The following is a 23,619-nucleotide window of genomic DNA, read 5'->3' on the forward strand; positions in this document are numbered from 1 at the left end:
CTGCCCCATGAATTCCACAAGTGGAGTGAAGAAAGGGGCAGGATGCAAGAAGATGGTGAGGGTGGGATGGAGCCAATGACTAGGGGGGGAAGGAGCAGAAGAGGTTTGTCCCTGAGGCAGGACGGGGAAGACACCATGAAGGAGCCAGTGTGGGACTGACCACACCCTGGTTCTTAGGGAGGAAGGGGCAGAGACAGAGAAATGTGAGACACAGACTGACCATCAGGCAGACAAACAAGTATTCACCCTCCAGAAAACACATGCTTCTGAACTGTAAAGGCAGCAGGCATCAGAAAGAAACACTCCCATGAAAGAAACACTCCCGCACGAAGCTCTCCCTAAACCCTAGAAAATTACAAAGACCTCCCCGCCTCCTGCCTGTGAAAAGGGGCAAAGTCCTGCTCTCAAATTGCAGTGTGATGGATCAGGGGCCCTGTTTTGGGTGCTTCTCAAGGTCAGGAGACCCTAGTGCTCTTTCTGTTCCTTTCCTAGTGCTCGGAACACAGGACCAGGCACACAGGGAGTACTCAACTGAAATGCTGAGTGAATGAAGAATAAAACCTCTTGGCAAGGTACCAAGAGGATCACCCGAGCTGACTGGGTGAGTTACTCTAAAAGAGCAAGGAATTTACTCAGAAATCTGGAAGCTCAGGTGCAAAGAGAAGGCGAGTTAAATGGTTCTCAGCATCTGCAAGATCAGAGCTTCTGAGAATGTGCTGTGCACATGAATCAGCTGGGGTCCTGTTGAATGCAGAGTATGATTCGGCAGGCCTGTGTGGGTCTGAGATTCTGCATTCCGACCAGCTCTCAGGTGCTGCAGCTGCTGGCCTGTGGCCATAGCTGGAATAGCACGGCGCTAGAGGAACGCATACCACTTCACCCAGAGGGCACAGTTTCTTCTGAATAAAATTTCTGGAGAAATTTCCCACATGGCTCCTTACATAAGGGTCCTTGAGTAACAGAAAGAAGACTGTCTTCCAATACACATTTTTATGACGTGGAGACAGTCACCACAGGAAACAGCTCATCTGGGGCTGTAATAAATGCCAAGGGCACAAGATCAAGGTGGCAGAGGGGATACGGTTCAGGTATGGTGCTTTCTGAGCTCACAGTCTCTTTCCTGCTGGAACAACAGATCATGAATCTGTCTAGGCTTCCCCTACAGATATCAGACACCTAATTGGCAAGAAAGCACTTGCTAAACCTCAGTCAATTCATCCCTGAATTCTCTGAGGAGAATTTCTCATTGACAGATGCCCCACAGGGGCACCTACCACATAGTCCTGCTCACAGGTGACAGTTACCAAACTTGTCAAAGTAAATATGTTTGAGTTCTTGGGGTACAGATAAATATGGTGTGATGTTGCTCATGTGATATGGACACATGATGTGGAAGTGGCAGAGGGGGCATCCCATTGTGAAAACTTAGGAGTTTGTATCCTGGGGCCCCATCCAGTTTCATCTAACCATTTGTCCGTCTGTCCGTCGGTCCGTCCACCCGTCCGTCCATCCATCCATCCATCCATCCATCCATCCATCCATCCATCCATCCATCCATCCAAGTACTCACTGAATGTCTATTAAATGCCAAATAACCATGTCAGGTTTTAAGGAAGGAGAGGTGAATAGGGCACTATCCCTGCCCTCAAAGAATTCATAGTCCAAAGGAGAAGAAATACAATTAACCAAGTAATAATATTATCATGCTACAGTGGAGATGCTCAGATGTCTAGGGTACTGTGTGAGGCCAGGAGAGGCTTCCTGGAGCAAGTGCACTTGAGCTTGAGTTTGAAAGATGAATTAATAGGAGTTTGAACAGGTAGTCTAGTGGGAAAAAGAGGGCATTCTGGCAAAACACTGAAAATAACAAACACACAAACAAAAGCAGTAGCACAGGTAAAGGCAGGAAATGTTGAAAAAGCAGAGAAAAGGTATTTAAGCAGGAAGTGACATTCTTGGATGTGTATTTCAGAATGATAAATTTGCTATTCTTCTGAAGCATGGTGTGGAAGGAGGTGACACCAAAGATGGGAACGGTTTGGATACAACTGAGCTAGACTGTGCAAGAGACGATGGTGGCTGCATGGGGGCAATGCAGTGGGGATGGCGGAGGAGTCAAATGCAAGAGATGTCTGGGAGGTAGAATCAACACGATGAGAAATGGCATAGGGACAGTGAAAGAAAAGGAGGAGTGAGGGACGACTGATGTTTCAAATAGGTGCAAACTGGGTAGTACTGAAACAATGGCCCCTCACCACCAAGACACAGGAACAGCCATGGGCTGGACACCAACATGAGGAGCTGAGACTGGATCATATTGGGTTTCAGGTATTTGAGAGACATCCACACGCAAGTGGACTCAAACAAGAAGGCAAGGTTCAAGGAAAAGGGACACAAACACTCTGAACAAAACCCTGTCCCTGCCTGGTGTCCTCCGAGGGGGACATGTGGAATGGTATGCAGATCCTTCCTCCACATTCAGATCTGGTGCCACCCTCTAGAAGGCTCATTTGCACTTGGAGAATGGTGGTTATGAGGGTGATGGGTGGAAAGTGACTACATTGGAATTGTCTATCTTAAGGAACAGTAACCAAGGCTGGCAGGTGGAACTGGAAACAGACACCATCTGTATTGTCCTGAGAGTTCAAGGCAGGAACCTTGATGCTGGGTCAGCATCAAGGAGGCTTCCAGCACAGCTTGGGAAGAACAGTGGGCACCTGGTCTGTCTAACGACAGAGCACACTGCTGCACTGTAGGGGACTCTCCATTGCTGGCAGGATGCTCAGGCCTGGGGGAATTCCTACACTGCTGCCAAAGCTAAAGAAGGAGATCCCCTAGGTTCCTTCCAATGAACAGAAGTTTTGTTTTTTTTTTTTTTTTTAGACAGGGTCTCACTCCAATGCCCAGCCTGGAGTGCAGGGGTGCAACCACAGCTCACTGCAGCCTCGACCTCCTGGGCTCAAGTGATTCTCTCACCTCAACCTCCCAAGCAGCCAGGACAACAGGCAGACAACATCGTGCCCACCTAATTTTTGTATTTTTCTGTAGAAATGGGGTTTTGCCATGTTGCCCAGGCTGGTTTTGAACTCCTGGGATCAAGCAATCTGACCAGCATGGCCTCCCAAAGTATTGGGATTATAGGCGTGAGCCACTATGCCTGGCCAGCACAGAATTTTTGAAATAAAAAGCAATGGCTGCCCCAAATCGCATGGAAGAAGGCAGGCTCTAAGGAAAGAGGCAAACAGCAAAGTTATGCAGGCACGAAGCCCCATCCACTCGGAGGGTGCCATGCTGGTGACCCATCAAGACAACTGTGATAAAATAGCAACCAGAAAGTTTTTCTAATACAACTCTAAACTGCTCTACAATGTGTTTCTCCCAGTTTCTGTTCTGCATGTCTCTTTCTTTAGGGAACATTCTCTCCCTTTTATCTGGGTGGAGAGTGGTAGGTTTTTCATTTCTGCCACGAAGGAAACTTACTTCTCTGCAGAATTTGGTCTTCACTCGGAAGCAGGGAAAGGAACACACAATGGCTGATAGAACCTTGGGAGCAACAAAAGAGTGCAGCCTACTTGGGCACAAAGCAAACTGCCAAGCATTCATAACTATAATCATAAACTTTGCTGTGCTGCTATAAATACGGAACAAACCAGCAAGTGACTCATCCGCGAAGATGGCACTCAGGCAGCCTGAGCTGCGCCACTCTGGGTTTACAGCCAAATCTAACCGCTCTTTTTCTTTCTTTCTCTCTTTCTTCTTTTTTAAACGAGTACAGAACATCGCACTTAATTCTTCTTCTTAAAAGGAACCCTCCTCACTGTCTGTGATATTATTCATCCGATTTCTCTGACAGAATGCTTCTTTTTGCCTCTTAACACAAACCTGCTGTATAAAACATGTCAAACATTTCGTAAACATTTTGCAAATACTCACATAAACTAACCAACAGGTTTTTTTTTTTTTTCTTTTTTTCTCTCACCAGGTACAGACCAGTCTGTACTTCTTACTTGGAGCAATGGGGGTCCCCAGACCCTCAGGAGGGCCAGCCTCCTCTGAAGATCCAGCACAAAGTGGCTTCCCACCAGCAGGAAGAGGTCTCCCACCTAACAGAGGTGGCGGGGGCTGCTTTTCTGGCTGTTCATCCCACTTGCAGAGCACAGTCACTAACTTGACCTCGACATGTCTATTCGTCAGTGCACCTGCCAAACCCCGCAAGGAAGCCTGCCTTTGAACCACTGTTATTTGCTGCAAGACAAAAAGTGCCCCAAGATGACACATTTTACAAGGTCTCAAGGAGGGGTTTCAAGAAGAATCATTGTGCAATGTATAGGGCCAGAAATCACTTACATCAAACAGTGCTTGAAGGAGTGAATTTTAAATCTTATTTAATTTTAATGAACTGGAATGTAAATAGTCCTATGGAGCTGGTGGGCTGCTGTATTGGACTGTGAAGGTCTAGATGCTCCGTGATGGGACTGCAGACCACAGGAGGAAAATCTGATGTAGGACACGTACTGTTCCCTAAGCCCCCCTTTTCCTTTCACCAAAGCGACAGAGCCCTGGATTGTGGCAGCGTAGGCTGATAATGTGCTATTTGCCCAGCTGGCCTGGAGGCCCCTGAAACAACTTCTCTGATTTGCTCTGGTGTTCCCCTCAATGACCAGCCAAGGATGTATAAAGTGTGCCGCTGGACTTGGGAATGAATGCAAGCCCTCTACAGCGTCCACATGTCATTGGACAGAATGCATCCCTCCCCACCTGGCACTGATTGCATAAAGAGACAGAGGGTGCTGGGCTGTGAGGGCGCTCAGAGGCTACCCACTTGCCCCATGCCACAGATGAGCAGCTGGGTGAGTGGTGTGGAGCGCCCAGACTGCAAGCAAGGTGATGATTCCAAACCTACTCCACATGAATTCTGCGTGAAAAATGCACTTTTCACTTGTAGATGTTCTAGGGGTTCACCCTTTAAATGAATGATGGAATAAACATGTTAGTCTAGATGAGTGCTGCTGACAACACTTTCTGCAGTGATGGGAATGGGCTGTATCTGTGCTGGCCAAGATGGAGGCTGCCACTCCTGTGTGGCTGTCAAGCACTTCAAATGAGGCTCGTGTAACTGAGGAACTGAATGCTTACATTTTTATTATTTTAATTAATTTAAATCTGAATAGACACCTAGGGCTGGTGGCTGCTGTACTGGACATGGAAGGTTTAGATGCTGTACAATTCTGTGATGGGACTGCAAACCACCACAGGAAGCTCTGACGTGGCAGGCGTGAGTGGGCTTTCCAGAGCCCTCCAATGCTTCCCTAAACCATTTTCTCCTTTTGCCAAAGCCGCAGAGCCCCACTGCAGACTCAAAATGGCTCTACTCACACATGCCTGCATTCCTGCCTTGTATTTCTAGATGTGCTTGTGGTTTGAAAAGCTACAAAGTCACACAAAGGAACTCACAATCATCCACTGTAGCCCTGACAAAGGGGCAGCAGGCTGCAAGTTGGAACAAGAGATAGCAACCATTTAGCAAAAGCATCATCCAAGCTCAGGCCACAAGGAAACAATGACCACAGGGATTATTTAACCAGAGGTGTTAAGAACACAGATAAATGGGAAACCATGTTTGCTGTGGGCAAGGACAGAGGAGAGGTAGCAGCCTCACACATAAATGGGAAGGAGATTTGCAATTCACCTGCAAATGCCTGGAGTACAACCAGGGTGCATTTGATGCTTTCAGCCTACTAGCTACAGTGGTAAAAAATTTATAGATTAACTAATGTGCCTGCTTGCTAATCCTCAGCTGTTAGGGGGGCCATTATCTTTCTATATTTTAGACATAGTATGGGGCTTAACAGAATAGATACCCAATGACTATGGTTGATTTCCTAACAGTTGATCCTTTACTATCATGCTTTAACCTAATTTAGAATCTATGTCTTACCTACTTAAAAAATGATTTGCGAGTTTACCCCAAAACGTACAGATATGTAACTATAAATCCATTAAAATAAGAAAAAAAAGACCCATATAGCAAAGGCAAAGGAGGAAGAGAAGGTACTATACAAGAAATCTGGGCTGAGGGAAGTGAATACAATTGAGCCTAATGTGCAGTTCTGAACTCCCTGGTAACCAAAGCAAAAAGGGAAACAAATGGGTTAAATATATCTTATTGAATAACAAAAGCACGCAACCAGTCTTTCAGGACAGACATTTTTTCTGGCCTTGAGCTATAAGGGAACTCTGTCACATTAAAAAAGGGGGGTGGGGGGGGGGTAAGACATAAAAATTTAACAAAAATTTCTCAAAGAAAATTAGAGATGTTCTAACATGTTTGTTTCTTTATACTAACTATTAATTGAAAACAAAACCCCTTACAACCCTGTTGTTCGGAGAAGGCTTTTAGAAGCAAGCATATTTCCAATGATTTGAAATCATGTGATGGTAAAACTTTAATAATCTAGATAAATCAGAGTTAGCATGGCCCTAGAGTCTGTACCTCTAGAATATGGAATGATTAAACTGGGCTTTGCTTGTGAGCTGGAGAGGAGATTAATTCAAGAGACTAACAAGTACTCAGCGAGTAGAAAGTCTTTGTCATGGACAAAAAGAAGTACAAACTCTAGACCCCAGGCACATAGACTGTCTTCCGGGTGAAAAGGTAGAGTCTGATTTATGTTCTTATCCTGGCAGAAGGCACCCTTGGGAGCTGGCTGCAGGCACCGGCTCTTGGTTCCTCTCAAATGGCAACCTGGACCTGAGCAAATTCCGCAACAGCCAAAAAGCAAATACCCAGAAATAAAACAACACAAGTTTCTTACTCTTGGTGCGGGCTTCGGTTCTGAGAAACTTCAGAATCACTGTCTTGGGGGGCCAGAGAGCCCTTGTACGTGTAAAATACATCTTCTGTTTCCGTGATGTAGGTCATTTCATTTGCAAGGTTATCTGCAGAAGAGTGGCGTGGCTTTCGGATTTCGTGCCGGAGCCGAGGACTTCGCCTGGGTGGGAAAAACGTTGAGTGCAAAGTGTTCAAAGCGAATTCCACTTAAAAATTTTATTAGACACCAGTGAACCTCATGTCCTGACCTTTCTAAGGATGCCTTCCTTGGCGGAGGCTGACATTCAGAGCCGGTTAACTCATTACTACCCCAGCAGAAGGCACCAAGGGTGACACAAATCCCTAACACTCTCAGTCAAGTGGTGGCTCCCAGAACAGTAGCCTCAGCTGTATAAACAGGCAGAATTAGATGGGTTTACGCCCTTTGGGAAGTGATGGGTATTGACTTAAGGGTAAGTTATTCTTCCAGGAGGACTCAAGCTCTCAAGACATAAATAGGCCATATGGACTGCTATTCAGAGAATTTTTCTGATTAATTTGAACAATGCAAACAAAAGGTTTAGAAGCCAAACTACATTTCTCAGCAGAACTCCAACCTTATTTCAATGACATCCCTTCATGTGAATTTCACTTGATCCAAGAGACAATGTTTGCTTTTTAAGATATATCCCTTATTAAACACGTTTATATGCATTAGATGGGCATATAAACACTGGCCTGTCCTCCAACAGCAGCAGTAGGCATGTGACCTTGGGCAAAGCATGTCACCTCTCTGGGCCTCGGCTGTACTTACCTGCTCCTGAGAATGAATCCAATGAGGCCGTGTTCTCAGGGCATCCAGTGTGGCACCTGGGCGTCAGCTCCTGCAGCAGGGGATCCCAGGCTGCCAAGCTTTCTAAGTTCTATTTTCCCTCACAGTTTTTCCATCGTCCCTTTCTTTGTTAGCCATTTCTCCTCAGGACTGTCAGGGCCTCCATGATTTGCAATCCCCCTGGGCCTGGATAATCAATAATGCTGTGTCCAAAGCAGAAGTAAAAAGGCTCTTGTGACTCCTCAGGAGAGGACCTATAAATAGCCACAGGAGCTCCGGGCCACGAGTGTGGCAACATCTAACCCCGCTGTTCCCCTGGATCCAGTCCTGGGCTCTCTGGGCCCCTGGCATTGCTGCCAATGAGATTTTCAGATAAATTAAGCTGCTGTGTTATAGCATAAATTTACCTCTTTAGAATGAGGTATCTAAATGTTGGAAACCAAGAAGCAAATCTATTCAGTTATGTCATGATTTCTAACACTAAATACTGTCACTGTCCCTTCCCAGAGCATTAGGCCCCCAGTGAAGGGTCCTTCCCTAACAGGCCCAGCACAGCATCTCCTTTGTCTGCCTGTCTCCCAGTTTCTCTTAGGCTTAGCAGATCCTGGCTCAGGTATTTACAGCCACACACTCTTACTCCAGTGTGGAGCTGGGGGCAATGTTTCCCTGCTAGGTTTCCCCTCTGGCCCCTAGCCTTTTTGGAGGTATTCACAAAAATGGTGTGATGTCTTTGGGGACCATTATAGTAAGATAATGATAATTCCACCTGACTCTTTTAAAAGCTTACTACGTACTTGTACATTATTATTTCATTTGTGGTAGTTTTTGTCATCTTTTTAGAGATGGGGAAACTGAGGCTACAGAGGTAAAGAAACTTATTAACAGAAGGGCCAAAACCTGAGTTTAGGTCTTTCTGCTACAAACCCAGTGCCCTTCCCACTTTACCAAACGACCACCTATTTCTTTTTAAGCTGAGTCCATCCTCTTAAGTTGGCTGGCTACTTACTGATGTGCATTTGCTTCTGCTGCTGAAGGTCACACATCCTTACATCATTTACATCACGTACCTGCGTTAGTTTTCTCTAAAGTTTATTTTGTGGGATATTAATGGAAAACATGAATTAAGTAAAGCTAACTGTACTTCTTTATCATTGGACGTCTCAGAGTGTTTAATATGCTAATATGTGCTGTGATTCCAAAGGAGGCCTTTCAGCAGGCTCGAGTTTCCCAAATCATTTAGATCTAATAAGTTTTTTTAAAAAGAGCATCTCAGCATTATACACAATGGAAAACATTTAGCTAGACTTGTGTACTTCATGAAAACAGTTACTTCTGCCAAGAGCCTAAAATGCAAATGTAAACTCTGACTGTAGGTCATCTATCTTTAGGAGTTTATAAGTTGAGTTTTTATTTTTAAAAGAGATAAAGTGTCACTGTTGGGTAGTACAAAAAAAAAAAAAAGGAGGACATACCAGTTGGGAGTAATGGGAGGGGAACGAGAAGGCAGACTCTTGGTTTCTAAGTGCTCCACTGATAAGGATCTCCGCATGGCTGGGTTCCACACCATCCCGCCAATCACCTTTTTGCAATATTGGTTATTTACCGACCTGAAAAACCAGATGCAGGTTCACTTTCTACACTGATGTTCAACAGGAAAGAAATTACTGCATGTGTGAAACAGTCTACACATGCTTCTTGTCTGAAGGATGGCAGGTTAATGCCAAGGTTATGGGGAGTAGAGGGAGACAGCTCAAAAGCGATTCCTGTCTGTCCTGGAATTTCCTTATGTGATTTCTTCTCTTCGGGTGAAAATCCTTTCTTGCCCTCACTACTCAAGCAACAAAGCTGTTTCCAGAATATAATCAAACCTAACCAGATTAGAAGGAATTCCAGGATCACACAGAAATACAGCTCAAGTGATTTTAAGGAATTCTTATTTTATTCACATTGGCCTAAGTAAAAATATTAACCATCTTTTCAGGTACTCTTCATCATCCTAGTCGGCAGGAGCTGTCACTACAAATCACTGGTAAATCTTTGAGAGAGAATCTGAAAATGCGCTTAGAAAGTAGTTTCAGACTGGGCACAGTGGCTCATGTCTGTAATCCCAGCAGTTTGGGAGGCTGAGGCGGGTGGATAACTTGAGGTCAGGAGTTCAAGACCAGCCTGGCCAACATGGCAAAACCCTATCTCTACTAAAAATACAAAAATTAGCCAGGTGTAGTGGCGCATGCCTATAATTCCAGCTACTTGGGAGGCTGAGGCATGAGAACCCCTTGAATCCCTGAGACAGAGGGTGCAGTGAGCCAAGATCGCACCACTGCACTCCAGTGTGGGGAACATAGTAAGACTCTGTCTCCAAAAAAAAAAAAAAAAAAAAAAAAAATTACAGTTTCAGGCTATGTTCTTTGAAATGTGCTACCCTGAAGGTTACTTTTGAATTTTATTTATACCTAGAGAATTTAAATCTTAGCTATCTAGACCCCTCAGAGAATGAATTATTTGAGAGAATAGAGCATGAAGCCTGTCACCCTGTCAAAGTGTGACAACTTTGGTTCTGACATCTCTAAATTTTAAACTAGGTTTTAATGTCTTATGAAAACATTCTACATATTTCCTTGTGGCATGACACCAACCAACCAACAAAAACAGAACAAAGAACAAACAAAAGAACATAAACAATACGAATCGCCCTGTAGCACATCTTGTACTAATTCACATTAAGAAATGCTGTTGTCACCCTAATCAAAATGCTCACAACAGCATCACTGGGAGACTCTTTCCTCTGAGGCAGGCCTACATCAGAAACCACACTGCCAGTGATGAAGAGCACAGGATCAAAACAAGGGGAGCAAACTGCCCGACTCCAAGGTTTAATGTGTCATGGGTTATTAATAGGGACTCTCTGAAAAAAAAAGTGTTCCATTGTCCCATAAGCTTGGAAAATAACCCAACAAATTTCTTTTTATGTGGAAACTTTCAGAAGGCCCAATAAGCAGATGTGTATCTGTATATCTAGGGGCTGGGCAAGTCATGTGACCCTTCTAAACCTCAGTGTCCTCATCTGTAAAATGGAGGTAATGAGACTTGAAATTCACCAGTATGCTGAAGCTGGCACAGGTAGTAAAAGAACTGCTGACTTGTCCTCCCAAGCCATCCTCCCAACCCAAATGATCCCCTGTGGCAGATTAAAGATGACTGCAAGTTCTTTGAGTCTTGCATCTGGGTTGGCTTGTGACTGCTTTCAGCAAAAGAGTCGCTGTGCCAGTGCCAGGTCTCACCCTTAAGGCGGCTGAATGGTTCTGCCTTTGGCTCCTGGAACCCTGAGTGTCCATGTAAGAAATTCAACCACCCTCCTGGAGCATCCAGATGGGGATGCTAAGGAGTCCAGGTGAGTCCAGCCTTCCAACCATTCCATCAAGACACCAGGTATGCAAGAGAAGTTATCTTGGATCCTCTGGCCACATTCACTGAGAAATCCCTATCTACACCACACAGAGCAGAAGAGGCATCTGGCCAAGCCCTTCTGGGATTCCTGACTCACAAAATCATGAGATATAATCGAATGGGTGTTGCTTTCAGTCACCAAAATAGGGGTATTTCCTTGTGCCACAATACAAGACCAGAACCCAGCCCTGCTGGCATTGGATGCATGCAGATGACAAAGCTTTGCAGATGAAGAAATAGAAGCAACAAATTAAAGCTCAAGTGACAGAGGCAGGATTTGAACCCAGGCAGCTCAGCAACAGAGGGCATGCTTTCAATTGCCTCCCCATTCCTTCTCTCATTTGGCCTGAGGATCAGGTCCAATTTAAGTCAATGATATAATCCAGTAAGTTATTTTCACGGCTTTTTCAACAGTAGATCTACTGAATGTATAAAAATACTAAACAGTATTATAAGAGCTAAAAACTTAATATATTCGCTCTTGGTTCATCAGAAGCTGAGAGATAGCATTTAGCACCACAAATAGTATCACTGATACTAACAGAAATTAGCTACTTATTCAGTCTACAAGTTCCCTAATGATTATCAATGTATTAGGAAAGTAACTGGAACAGTCTGATGCAGCTCCACATATCAGATAGATAATGGCTCAGACATGGGTCTCATTTAGTCAGTAATGGCCACATCAACAACAAATCACGAAAACAATTTTGAAAAACCAACAAATGATTTAGAAATTATGGCCTGGCGTGCTGGCTCACGCCTGTAATCCCAGCACTTTGGGAGGCCGAGACAGGCAGATCACCTGAGGTCAGGAGTTCGAGAGCAGCCTGCCCAATGTGGTGAAACCCTGTCTCTACTAAAAATGCAAAAATCAGCTGGGCGTGGTGGTGGGCGCCTGTAATCCCAGCTACTCGGGAGGCTGAGGTAGGAGAATTACTTGAACCCAGGAGACAGAGGTTGCAGTGAGCAGAGATCACTCCAGCCTGGGCGACAGAGTGAGACTCTGTCTCAAAAAAAAAAAAAAAAGAGAATAGGCTGGACACGGTGGCTCATGCCTGTAATCCCAGAACTTTGGGAGGCCAAGGTGGGTGGATCACCTGAGGTCAAGAGTTCGAGACCAGGCTGGCCAACATGGTGAAACCCTGTCTCTACTAAAACTAAAAAATTAGCCAGGCGTGGTGGTGTGCTCCTACTTGGGAGGCTGAGGCAAGAGAATCGCTTGAACTTGGGAGGCGGAGGTTGCAGTGAGCCAAGATGGCACCACTGCATTCCAGCTTGGGTGACAGAGTAAGACTCCATCTCAAAAAAAAAAAAAAAAAAAAAAAGAAAGAAAAAAGAAATTATAAGAATAAATTGACAATTTATGCTACCTCATACTTAGAGGGTAGTCTTAGAACAAAGAAAACAAAAATACAAACTGCATGGTTATTTCATTTAGAGAATAAATTTATCTTAATTAGAATTTTAAAATGTATATATGAATTATATATATAAATGTACATCCATTTCTTTTACTGTACGTCATTTTATTTAGAGAATAAATTTTAATCTAAATTAGAATTTAAAAATTTATATATTATATATATATTTATATATAAATATATATAAATTTACATCCATTTCTTTTCCTGTACTAGTCATTAAATATTTTGAATATCATTCCTGTGGATAATAGTACCTACCTCAAAGGAGAGTTGTAAGAGTCAAATATAATTATGTGCCCAGCACAAAGTACGTGCTCAGTAATTATTAACTGTGATTACTACTGTTATTTTGTAATTATTATAGGCAATATATACCAAAGTCACTTGACTCTGGAAATGTTTTTCTATTCCTTCATTCATTTTTATAGAGCATCTTATGGAATTAATGTTCTGTGGGAGAGGCTGGCATAGTGGCATCAGACTGGGATAGCCCAGTATGCTGGCACCAGGAGACACACAGAGCCATTGCTCCATTTCCTTTATTATGTCATGGTGCAGGGTACAGCTGCCATTCTGACTGCTTGGAAGCGCTGAGTTCAGCAGAGTTGAGAGGAGAGAAACAAACGCTGGGAACACGAGATACCCCTTAGACACTGCTGACTCCAGGAGACTTTTAGTTATGGTTCAGAGATCCAATGCCTGGAGCCCCTGGGCTATGGGTTTCCTCCTCTGCCTAACAATGTCCTCTATTCACTGATGACCAGGATGTATTTACATCTCAGCCTAGAGTGGACACAGTCTTTACAGCACACTCACTTTTTGGTGTTCCGGGAGCCCATAGTCCAGTACTGAGACAGAACATTCTTTTCCTGAGGTAGTAGCTTCTTAGCCTGAAAGAACGTATGGTGCTCAACACAGGATTTCCACAGGTTTTTGCAAGATCGGTAATTCAGCATGTTGAAGGCCACAATATGTTCCCTGGATTCAGCCTGGGAGGAAAAACAGTCAAGATTTCACCCACACAGACAGAGGAGCAGGGACTTGCAAGCATTTAACCCACATTGGCGAAATGAGGTAAGATGCAACAGACAGCAGAAAACTGGTTTCAAAATGCCTTGGCCACAAACCAGTGTACCGGAATATTCAAGAGCACGATTTGTTAACCGTCTTTATGAACATGGTAATAAAGATGACCAGAATCTATTCTTTATCATCATCTGCGCTCCTTCACGAATGCTTTTATTTCAAATCTGTTTACATTTCTAGGCTGAATATATTTGGAGCAACCAGATAAAAACCGTCTGATACACTCCTTTTAAATTTTAACTCTGGGAACATCTCTCTCCTGAAGGAATACTCTTTCATCTATCAGACAACAGCAAGTTTATAACCCTTTGGGTTTTTCTCTATTTGCTTTCCACAAAGCACAGAGTTGAATCCAGTGCTCATACGTAATAATCATTTTAATCATTTGCTTTGCCTGCATTCTGCATGAGTTCAGGTTTTCTGTTTTCATGTTAAATTGCCATCTTATGCATTTTTGTGCCACCCTGAATCTTGCACTGAGGGGTCAGGAGATCCAGATTCCAGTCCTAGCTGCTCTGAGCTTTTGTGTCCTCATTCCTAAGAGTTCATGGTTCTGTGAGGCCATTTTAAGCACATATTACCTCTGAAAAATTGGGAAATGGACACAGTGACAGTAACTGAAAATCATGCAGCATAAAAAGATAAGGGTGTAGTGTTGTGGAAAGACTTTGCAGGTGTCTCGGATTTGTAATGATCTGGTTCAAATTCCAGCTCCCCCGACTCACTAGCTGTGGGAGCCTCAGTTTCCTCTCCTCTAAGTTCTATATATCTGTATGAATGAGCAAACGGAGTTATCACAGTGCTATGGACTTTGCTTATGAGATATATACACCTACCAAGCCATCGTGCAGTTTCAACACATCATGGGAGAGAACTGACCTTGCTGACATTCACTGCTACTTTGCGGTGAGCTCTCTGCCAGGTGCTTTGACCAATGCTCTTTTATTTAATCTTCACAATTCCCTAAGAAGTGGGCATTATAGCATTTCTGGAAACAAGGGAACCTGGGCTAGGGAACGTTAAGTAACCTGTCTAGCTGGTAAGTGGAAGAGCCAGGATCTGAAACCACTGTCTCTGACTCCAAAGCAAGTTAATCCTCCAACCAGCTAAGCAGAATTATACAATTACTGGATCCTCTAGACTCTGGCTCCACAATGGCACGCTCTTTCTTCCCTGTTATATACATAGCAAACTGCCTTCAGCCCTTAAAGAACTAAAAGCTGAAGTAACTTAAAAACACAAGAAACGGGGCAAAGTGGTGCATATTTCTAGTCCCAGCTACTTGGGAGGCTGAGGCAGGAGGATCCTTTGAGCCCAGTTTGGGCAACATAGCGAGACCCTGTCTCTAATCACACACATACATACGCACGAAACAAAGCAAGCACAGACATAACTACTCACCTGTTTCTGTCGCTGATGTATAAAGAACTTTTTCCTTTTGAAAGAAATTTTGAGAATGTTCACCCTTCAAAAAATAAAACACAAACAAAGCACATCAGGGATCAGCCAGGTTGAAGCTGATGCCTCTCAATGCATGTCCTTTATTCCATGATCCCGATGAGTGGGGGCTCTTGGCTGCCTAAAGTTTACTTCTCTGTAGAAATGATGGCAGCCCCATTGCTGCAGGCTAATACCAAGTAGCTGACTGAAGCTGACTGCATAAGGGCCACTGGATTATGATGTAGCTTTTAAATAACAAGAAACACGGGCCATGCGCTCTCTTTGCTATAAGCTGCTTTTGTGGCACTGCAGCTCTGTGTGAGCTGGTATATACATGGGGAAGACAGCTGAGAGCAGCATGGAGCAGCTGAAAGAGGACAGACCTGGTCCGAACCCCAGCTCCATTACTTAACAGCCACGTGTCAAGTAGCCTACTTAACATTTGCAAGATAACAGAATTTAGTCACCATTAACTGAACATTTTTTAGATACTAGGCTGCTACTAAGAGCTTTATAAACATCCCCTCAACGAAGCCCTGCAACAATCCTGAAAAGCACATATTGTTATACCCAGTTCTCAGATGAGGAAACTGAGGCTCAGAGACATCACCAAAGTGCTCAAGATCATTCCACTAGAAATTCCTGGAGCCAGGACCTGTACCCTGGTCTCAGCTGACTCTGAAGCCTGTGCTCCTAAGCTCTCCACTATGAAGTCTTCCCAACAGCGGTGAAAACACTGCCCTTCTCAGAGAGCTGCCTTGTGAGGATTCAAGCAGAGTAGGAATGTCAAGTCCCTACCTTGTCACACAGTAGGCCTGCAATGCTTGTTCCTTTAATTAAAAACATAACTTTTAAAATAAATTTACAGTTGACCCTTGATCAACAAAGGTTTGAACTATGTGGGGTCCACTATCTGGGGGATTCTTTTTAACCAAACATGGATGGAAAACAGTATTTGCAGGATGCGAAACCCACATATACAAAGGGCTGGCTTTTCACATACACGAGTTTTGCGGAGCCAACTGTGTGACAAGTCTGTGTAGATTTCGGTAACTACAAGTGGTCTTGGAACCAATCCCCCAAGTACACCAACGGTTGACTATCATTCATTTATGCAAAACTTCTGTAATCCATACAAAGCGTGCATATTTTCCTGCTGGAATCTTTACTTCTGAAACACTTTGGGGAAATGAAGGAATTTTACTATTCTCTAGGATCATATAAAGACCTTGGTAGAGCATTCTAGAATGGAGAGGCTGTGTAGGTAAAACGAAAGTTGAACTATTCATGGGACATTCCCCCAGATGGATCAGCAATATACCTCTATTACATATCAGATATTACCTAATACACATCTATTTTCAACAATCTGTTGGTAGATGTAACTGTGAAGTAAATTTTTTTTGGGTGACTGCAGGTTAATAGTCTAAGGATGAGAAGGGTGTTTGGGCTCACCCCTTCTGGAGATACTCTTTCTAGTGTGTGTTACTGCTCTGCCATCTCCCTGAAGTCTGGGGAGTCTCCTCACGATTCTCCTGTGCCAACTGGCAGATGCAAAAATTCCTGTTTTGCAGAACAAGTTGGAAGAATCAACTCCTCTTTTGAGTTCTTATCTTGCCTTGTTTGGCCCATGGGAATCTGTGGACCTCTTACTCCCCCCACCCCTGGCTTCATATACAGGGGTAGGAGGGCCTGGCAGGCCTCCTATGGTTCCTAGGGCCCCAGCTCAGCATCCCTTCCCATGCTGACCCCAATTTCCCCACCTGACAGCTCTCTCCCTGAGCTGTCAAATCTGATTATGCACAGACATGAACTCTGTCCTTTCCAGGCTTGGGGCCTCAGGGGGACTCCCTACTGCCCTTCAATCATTCATAAGAAAAAAAAAAAAAAAAAAACGCACTGAGAGCCTAGGATGTATAAAGTCCTATGCCAGGCCCTGGGGACAGAGGGAAGAGGACATGGAGCCACTGCCATCCAGAGGCTTATAATCGAGTGAGGGAGACAGGTACCACATAAAGAATGATGCATAGAAGTAAATCAATCACTGTAACTGTGAGCACTGCATGCAGGAATGCCTAGAGTCTCATAAGAGCACTAAGAACTGAGCCTATAGGCTCCTATGGCCTGTGAAGCCCTCCATGACCTGGCCCCTCTCCTGCTGTTCCCCATGCCCATAGCCAGCTCCAGCCTGGCCTGCCCCACTCCTCCTCCCTCACTAGCTGGATTCTCTCTTATCTCTGGACCTACACACCCTGCCCCTTCTTATCTAGAATTTTCCTTGGGCCAAAGCTCAGCTGGTGTTCAGATCCTGGTGAGTGCCTTCCCCTGCATGCTCAGGGCCCTTCTTATGTCCTGCCCCTCCTGGGCACTTGCCCATGCACCTTCCTTGTCACCCTGGGGTCACCATCTGGCGCTGGTCTCCCCGCTGGTCTCTGAGGTTTGCACTGGAGGCAGGGGCCAGGCCTCGACAGGAGCTGTCTTGATGTTGAAGGGTGAGGGAGGCTTCAGCAGGTCTGTGGGTGAGCCCAGGGGTTGGAGAGTCCCTGCAGGCTCTGCCAAAAAGGCTTCTGTTCACAAACCTGCTTCTCCTGACCAAGTCTCCCACTTCTGTCTCCTGCAGTGACCTTGTGGGACCCACATCTTTTCCACAATGTGAGGGTCCAGCCCTTGTCTGTGGGCCCTTAGGAGGTTTGGTCACAGTTAGGCTGGACCCAAGGGGCTTTAGGCCTGTGGCACCTGGAGGAAGTCCCCCAGCATCTGGAGGGGCTGGGCGCAGAAAAATCAGCCGTGTTCCCATTGTGCCCTCTGCTTAGCCTGATCTTAGTCCTCAGTGGGCCAGAGAGCTGCCTGGGCACACCCCAGCCCACCAAGCAGGCTGGAGTTTCTTGCTTCCTCTGAGGGGCTTCTAACAGAGACGAGGTGAATGAAAGATGGAGAGAAGATCCTGCTACCTGTTACACTGATTTCAGTGTCAAATTGAACAGGGCTGTCACATTTTTTAGTTCTGGAAAACAGATATATTGAAACTTAACTGAATAGCATCTATTAAGTATGTATGCTACTTAAGCGTTTTCCTACAAATACCATTTTTAGTGTTGAAACAAAAGTCCAGGCTCTGGAGCTAGACTCTGATGTGAGTTTCAACTACTCTGATTATGAGCTGTGTCACTCTGGACAGGTTCTTACTTAACTTCTTTGTACCTCTGTTTCCTCCTCTGTGAAACTGGGGATAATAACCCATATAGTGCCTATTTGGAGTTTAAAGGAGATAAATCAAAGAAAATACACAGTAATAGGACTTGGACACAGTAAGCATGCAATAAGAATTACTGCTATTAATAACAATAATTTTGTTATATATAATTATATATTTATGTGTAATATATATTATTCTATTATATATAATATAGAGTATATTATATAACAATAGAGTATTATATTATTAACTCATTAATATTATATATATTATTATATAATACTCCATAATTTTACTTAAGTTACTTACAGGTTTTTTTCCTGTCATAAATAATGCTGTGATGAACACCTTTGTGTTTCAGGTAATGAAATTCTATGTTCCCAAGTTGGGGAGCAGATTTAGATGTCAAAGGTCAAACTCTGTGTGGCACATACCTGGCACCAAATCTTCTCTTATCCCCATTCCCTAACTTCCTTCCTTGCTGCCACTGTTTTGCCAAAACTCCATGTTTTTTCCCCGTTTGTCCTTTTCCATCTGCATCTCCTGCCGTCTACGGCACTCACTCTCCTCTACCTTCCTGGCGATGCGTGCTACCCCCATTCCTTGCACCATCACGTTACCATTATGTAGATGGTATTATTTTGGTGGTGTTTCCCCTAAGAAAGCTCCCTGTTGCCTGGCACATTAAACTTAAATTTCTCTCCAAAATTCAGTTCCACTCACGAGTAATGCGGGACAGGCTGGCCTACAGGTCTCTTCCCACCAGGCCCATGAGCCCAGAGGGCAAGCGCTCAGTTGTACACGTCTTTGGATCCCTTTAGAGTTTAGAACAGAGCTGGACACTTGGTAAAGGTTCAGTTAATAACCGAGGAACAGAACTGAAACGATGGTTCCTGCCCAGAGAAAGCTCTTCTCTGAATTCTGACCAATGCGTTGCCCAGGAAAAATTCCTTAATGCCAAGGCCTGCCTGTGCCATTTTATCCACCAGGTTTCCAGAGTATCCCAAACCACAGGGTGAGTTGGGGGAGGGGAATGCTAATGAAAACTAAACTCAAATTTTCCTAAGTACCAAATCTGGATCAAATTTAGAGGTCAGAGGTTAAAACTTGGGGGGCACTCTCTATCCTTTCTTTAGAAATAAACGTTTAGAACGGGAGGTAACATTACTTTTGTTCGGCATATTTTTAAAGCATGATTCACAAAATAATGAGAACTGTTTGCACTTACCAAGGATAGAAACTTGTGCAAATGTATTTTCGGTACACAGCAACGCCCGCGGAAGCAATTCCAATCATTAGGTCTAAATTGTGCAGATCCTGTAAAAAGGAAGATCTCAGATCCACAGCTTGTTACAGTCATGCTTATGCCCTCTGGTGACTTTAAAGCACCCACGCTGTTATAAATAGTAATATGTATAGGCTCCAAACGGGAAAATGCCACTGAAAACCCCACTTAACAGATACTTAAGATCCAAGTACTAAGTACCAAATTCTTCTAAAGTGAACACAGCCTGTCAAGCAACATGTGGGTGCCACTGGTCTAGAAAGTTACCAAATAAGCCCACTCATTCCACGGAGTCATTTACATGAACACTCAAGCTTTAAATTTTCAACAATCAGCACTAAATCAGAAAGGCCTCACCCCTTTGCAAAGCTTTTGCAAATTTCAATTTCCATTACTGTAAAGGCTTTAGCTATTTTGAAATGATGATGAAAATGTATACATGTAGAACTGCTGACTCTAAATCTACTTAAGAAATAACTGTTGGCTGGGTGAGGTGGCTCACGCCTATAATCGCAGCACTTTACGAGGCCAAAGAGGGTGGATCCCTTGAGCCCAGGAGTTTGAGGCCAACCTGGGCAACATGGCGAAACCATGTCTCTACAAAACAATACAAAAAATTAGGTGGGTGTGGTAGCGTACGCCTGCAGTCCCAGCTACTCAGGAGGCTGAGGTGGGAGGACTGCTTAAGCCTGGGAAGTTGAGGCTGTTTTGAGGCTACAGTGAGCCGTGATTTTGCCACCATGCTCCAGCCTAGGCAGCAGAGGGAGACCCTGTTTTAAAAACAAAACAAAACAAAAAAAAGTTGCTTCTAAATCCAGTGTATCCAACATTTATACGAGCCTAAGTGATGGGCATTGCTGTGGACAATGAGGATACAGAAGACACAGCCGCTACAAGCTGTTTTAAATGTTTGAGAACAAGGTGAGTACAAATAAAATTTAAAAATAAAATAGTTCCTCCTCTTGAGTCATTTACCTTCTTGTTTTCCCAATCAGACACTTGGTTTTTGTTTGTTTGGTTTTTCTCTGAGAGATAGGGTCTTGCTTTGATGCCCAGGCTGGAGTGCAGTGGTGCACACATGGCTCACTGCAGCCTCAACCTCCTGGGCTCAAGTGATCCTCCAACCTCAGCTTCTCAAGTAGCTGGGACTACAGGCATGTGCTACCACGCCCAGCTAATTTTTTATATTTTTGTAGAGATGGGGTCACACTATGTTGCCTAGGCTGGTCTTGAACTCCTGGACTTAATGGATCCTCCTGCCTCGGCCTCCCAAAGTGCTGGGATTAAAGGCGTGAGCCACTGTGCCTGACCCAGATACTAGTAATTATAAAGAAGGGGCATGGTTTGAGTCAGTTACAACTGAGTGTGAACCTTCAGTCTGGCACCTACTAGCTGTATACTTTTGGGGTCCTGAGACTCAATTTTTCTTCTTGTACAATAAAGATGATAGAACCCACCTCGAAGGGTTTTTATCTGGCTGAAATGAGAGAAGATGAAAACCTAGAAGGGGGCTTGGCATATGGAGCTTCTAGAAGAGAGTTTGGCATGTGGAAGACATAAGAAACGTCCATTCCCCTTTGCCGTGGGACAAATCCTTTGTGAACCACAATGTGAACATGGAGTTAGAGAAACTGGACAAACAAAACAGTGCTGATATGGTGGAAAGTCCAGGCAGTATTCACTATCAGTATCCCACAGAAATCACACGCTTATAACAAAACCAAATTTGCTTGATGAAGGGTAGACTTGCATTTAAATATGATACTTGAGATCACAACAGAGAGAGTATGAAGCAGGTGTGACAGAACAAATTAGCAAAGGAAATCAAAACTGAGTGAACAAGGAAAACAAATGAATGGTTTGGCTGGGCCAAAGACCAGGTCTCAAATCTCCTAATCCTGTGGTCTTTCAGTATGCACCTCAACCCCTGCAGCACAGGCAGTTACTGTCCACTCAATTCCCAGGCCCAACACCACATTTCCCAGCTCCCCTTGCAGAGGGCAGAGCTCGGTGACTAGTTCTGGCCACTGTGCTCTGAGCAGGAGGAATGTATGTCTCTTCTGGGCTGAAGCATTTAAGAGCTGGTGTGTAACCCTGCAGCTTCCTGTTCCCTTGTGACAAACATGGAGGCCACATGCAAAGATGGCTATGACATGGAAGCAGCCTCGACTGCTGAGTTATTGCAATGGATGGGGTTGGGGGCTGCCCTGGAAGACTCCTGGACTCAATGCAAGCTCTGAATTACTGAAAGATAAACCTTATGATATGAAGCTATGGAGATTTAGAGGTTTTTAGTTCACGTAGAACAGCCTAGTATGACCAATCCCCCTCTGATAACTTGGGGGTCTTTGCCACGCAGGTATCATCTGGCCTCACAGCCCTTGAGGGTCATTTCACTGACAGTTCTTGGGGTGGGAGAGCACAGCTCAACTCAGGCAGACATAAAGTCCTACTTCACCAACGATTAAAGTTCTCTGAAACATTCTATCTAAGATAAAATATTATCTGCAAATGGAATAAAAATGAATGGTCAAGTCCCAAAGCTGATATTTTGTAAGATCTAACACCATTTTCCTTCCTTATTTCCTATATCACAACTTGCCTACCTCACAGGACTGTCAAGGGACTGAAGTGAAACAAAAATAAATGGAAGTGTTTCTATAAACTATGAAAATACATAGATTTAAAATTTGATCATTTACTCAATCTCTATGAGCCTCAGTTTTCTCATCTATAAAACGGGGATAACTAGAATGTCGATTTCACATGGTTTCTATGATCCCAAGGTGAGACCTTATGGTCTCATATGAAAGCATCTGGATAAAGGCTAGTATATAGTAGGTACTCAATTAATTTTTGCTTCCTTTTGGATATGATGCGGGCCAATCACAGGTAGAAAACGTATGCCACTGCTCAAAGGTCAGATGCTAATTAGACAGTGAGGGGTCATGTGCTGAAGCTACAAGTTGTGTGCTGTGTGACCTCGGTTAAGTCCCTTAGTATCAGTTTCTCCATCTGTAAAATGGGGTTAATGATAACATATGGAACTCATGGTATTATCGCAGGAAATAATCCACTGGTGCATAGAAATTGCTTGGCAGATGACAGATGTTAGTAAATCCTATTAAAGTAGCCACAACTAATTTCAAATATTTATTGATTTTCACAATCATATCACCACAATCTTTTCAAAAAAACTATCATATTTGAGTAACTAGCTCCAATTTGAGCAACACTTGAGATTAAGTAGTAGAAATCTTGGCTCCTTAAACTGTCACCTGAAAAATGAATTTATACCTATTTTTTGCCTTCCAAAACCATAATATAAAATGGTCTTACAAAAATTACCAGTTTCTAGTCCCCTAACCCCTCAAAAGGGAAAAGTCTTCAAGTACAAAAGCAAACATTTAAAAAAAAGCAACTGGACAAATGACCAACACAAAATTCACCATTACTTAATAAACCTTCCAAATATCTTTTAAAAAGTCCTGTTATAATGAAAAAGAAATAGTTTCATCAAAGAAGTTTTCAAACTCTCAGAGATTAAAATAAAAACATAATGTTTGAGCCAAGACATAACAAGAATACATACCCTACCACTGTGCAGTTCTACTCCATAGAAGTCGAGGGTCCGCGCTATGTTGATATAGCAGGATTCTGCTTCTGATTGTTTTAGCCCACTACAGAAGAAAAGACAAAAAGCAGAGTTCATCCAATAAAGAGAGGACATTAACTCCAATTTAAAAAAATCTAGAACATTTGATACCATTTCTGTAAGGTTATTAAATGCCTTATGTTATCAATCTTAAGCAATCTAATGCTAAATTCTACTAAAGCAAGTTTTTCTTCTTATCCATTGAATGTGACTCCCTCTAACCCTCTCGTTTTTAAATTAAATAATACTTCCCCTTTAGTGGGCTCTCAATATTCAGACAGAGAAGACTGTTACCTTTCAGAATCCCTGCCCTAATTATTCCAAGTTGCTAATTAGTAGGGAATCTTTAGGTCTCTCTGCCTTTATCTCTTCTTTTGGCAGTGGCCTTCAACTTTCAAACGCCACTGGCCCCGTACTATTTTAGGACATTGACTTCTGCC

The 23,619-nt window shown here is 43.7% G+C and overlaps 1 protein-coding gene across 7 annotated transcripts in view; it reads right to left on the reverse strand.

The window, feature by feature from the left end:
• PTPN3 (protein tyrosine phosphatase non-receptor type 3) overlaps nt 1-23,619 on the reverse strand; it is a 123,138-nt gene that overhangs the window by 38,265 nt on the left and 61,254 nt on the right. For 5 of the 7 annotated variants that reach the window (XM_054500345.2, XM_054500344.2, XM_063649796.1 and 2 more), the window contains 6 exons: nt 23,117-23,204; nt 19,468-19,556; nt 15,005-15,068; nt 13,334-13,506; nt 9,116-9,250; nt 6,816-6,992 (listed from right to left, as the gene is read on the reverse strand). In XM_054500345.2, coding sequence (XP_054356320.1) covers nt 6,816-6,992; nt 9,116-9,250; nt 13,334-13,506; nt 15,005-15,068; nt 19,468-19,556; nt 23,117-23,204 — 726 coding nt within the window. The remainder of the gene's footprint in view (nt 1-6,815; nt 6,993-9,115; nt 9,251-13,333; nt 13,507-15,004; nt 15,069-19,467; nt 19,557-23,116; nt 23,205-23,619) is intronic. The other 2 variants (XM_054500347.2, XM_063649797.1) reach the window with 1 other exon arrangement.

This window comes from Pongo pygmaeus, chromosome 13, assembly GCF_028885625.2.
Source record: "Pongo pygmaeus isolate AG05252 chromosome 13, NHGRI_mPonPyg2-v2.0_pri, whole genome shotgun sequence".
NCBI classification, from domain to species: domain Eukaryota; kingdom Metazoa; phylum Chordata; class Mammalia; order Primates; family Hominidae; genus Pongo; species Pongo pygmaeus.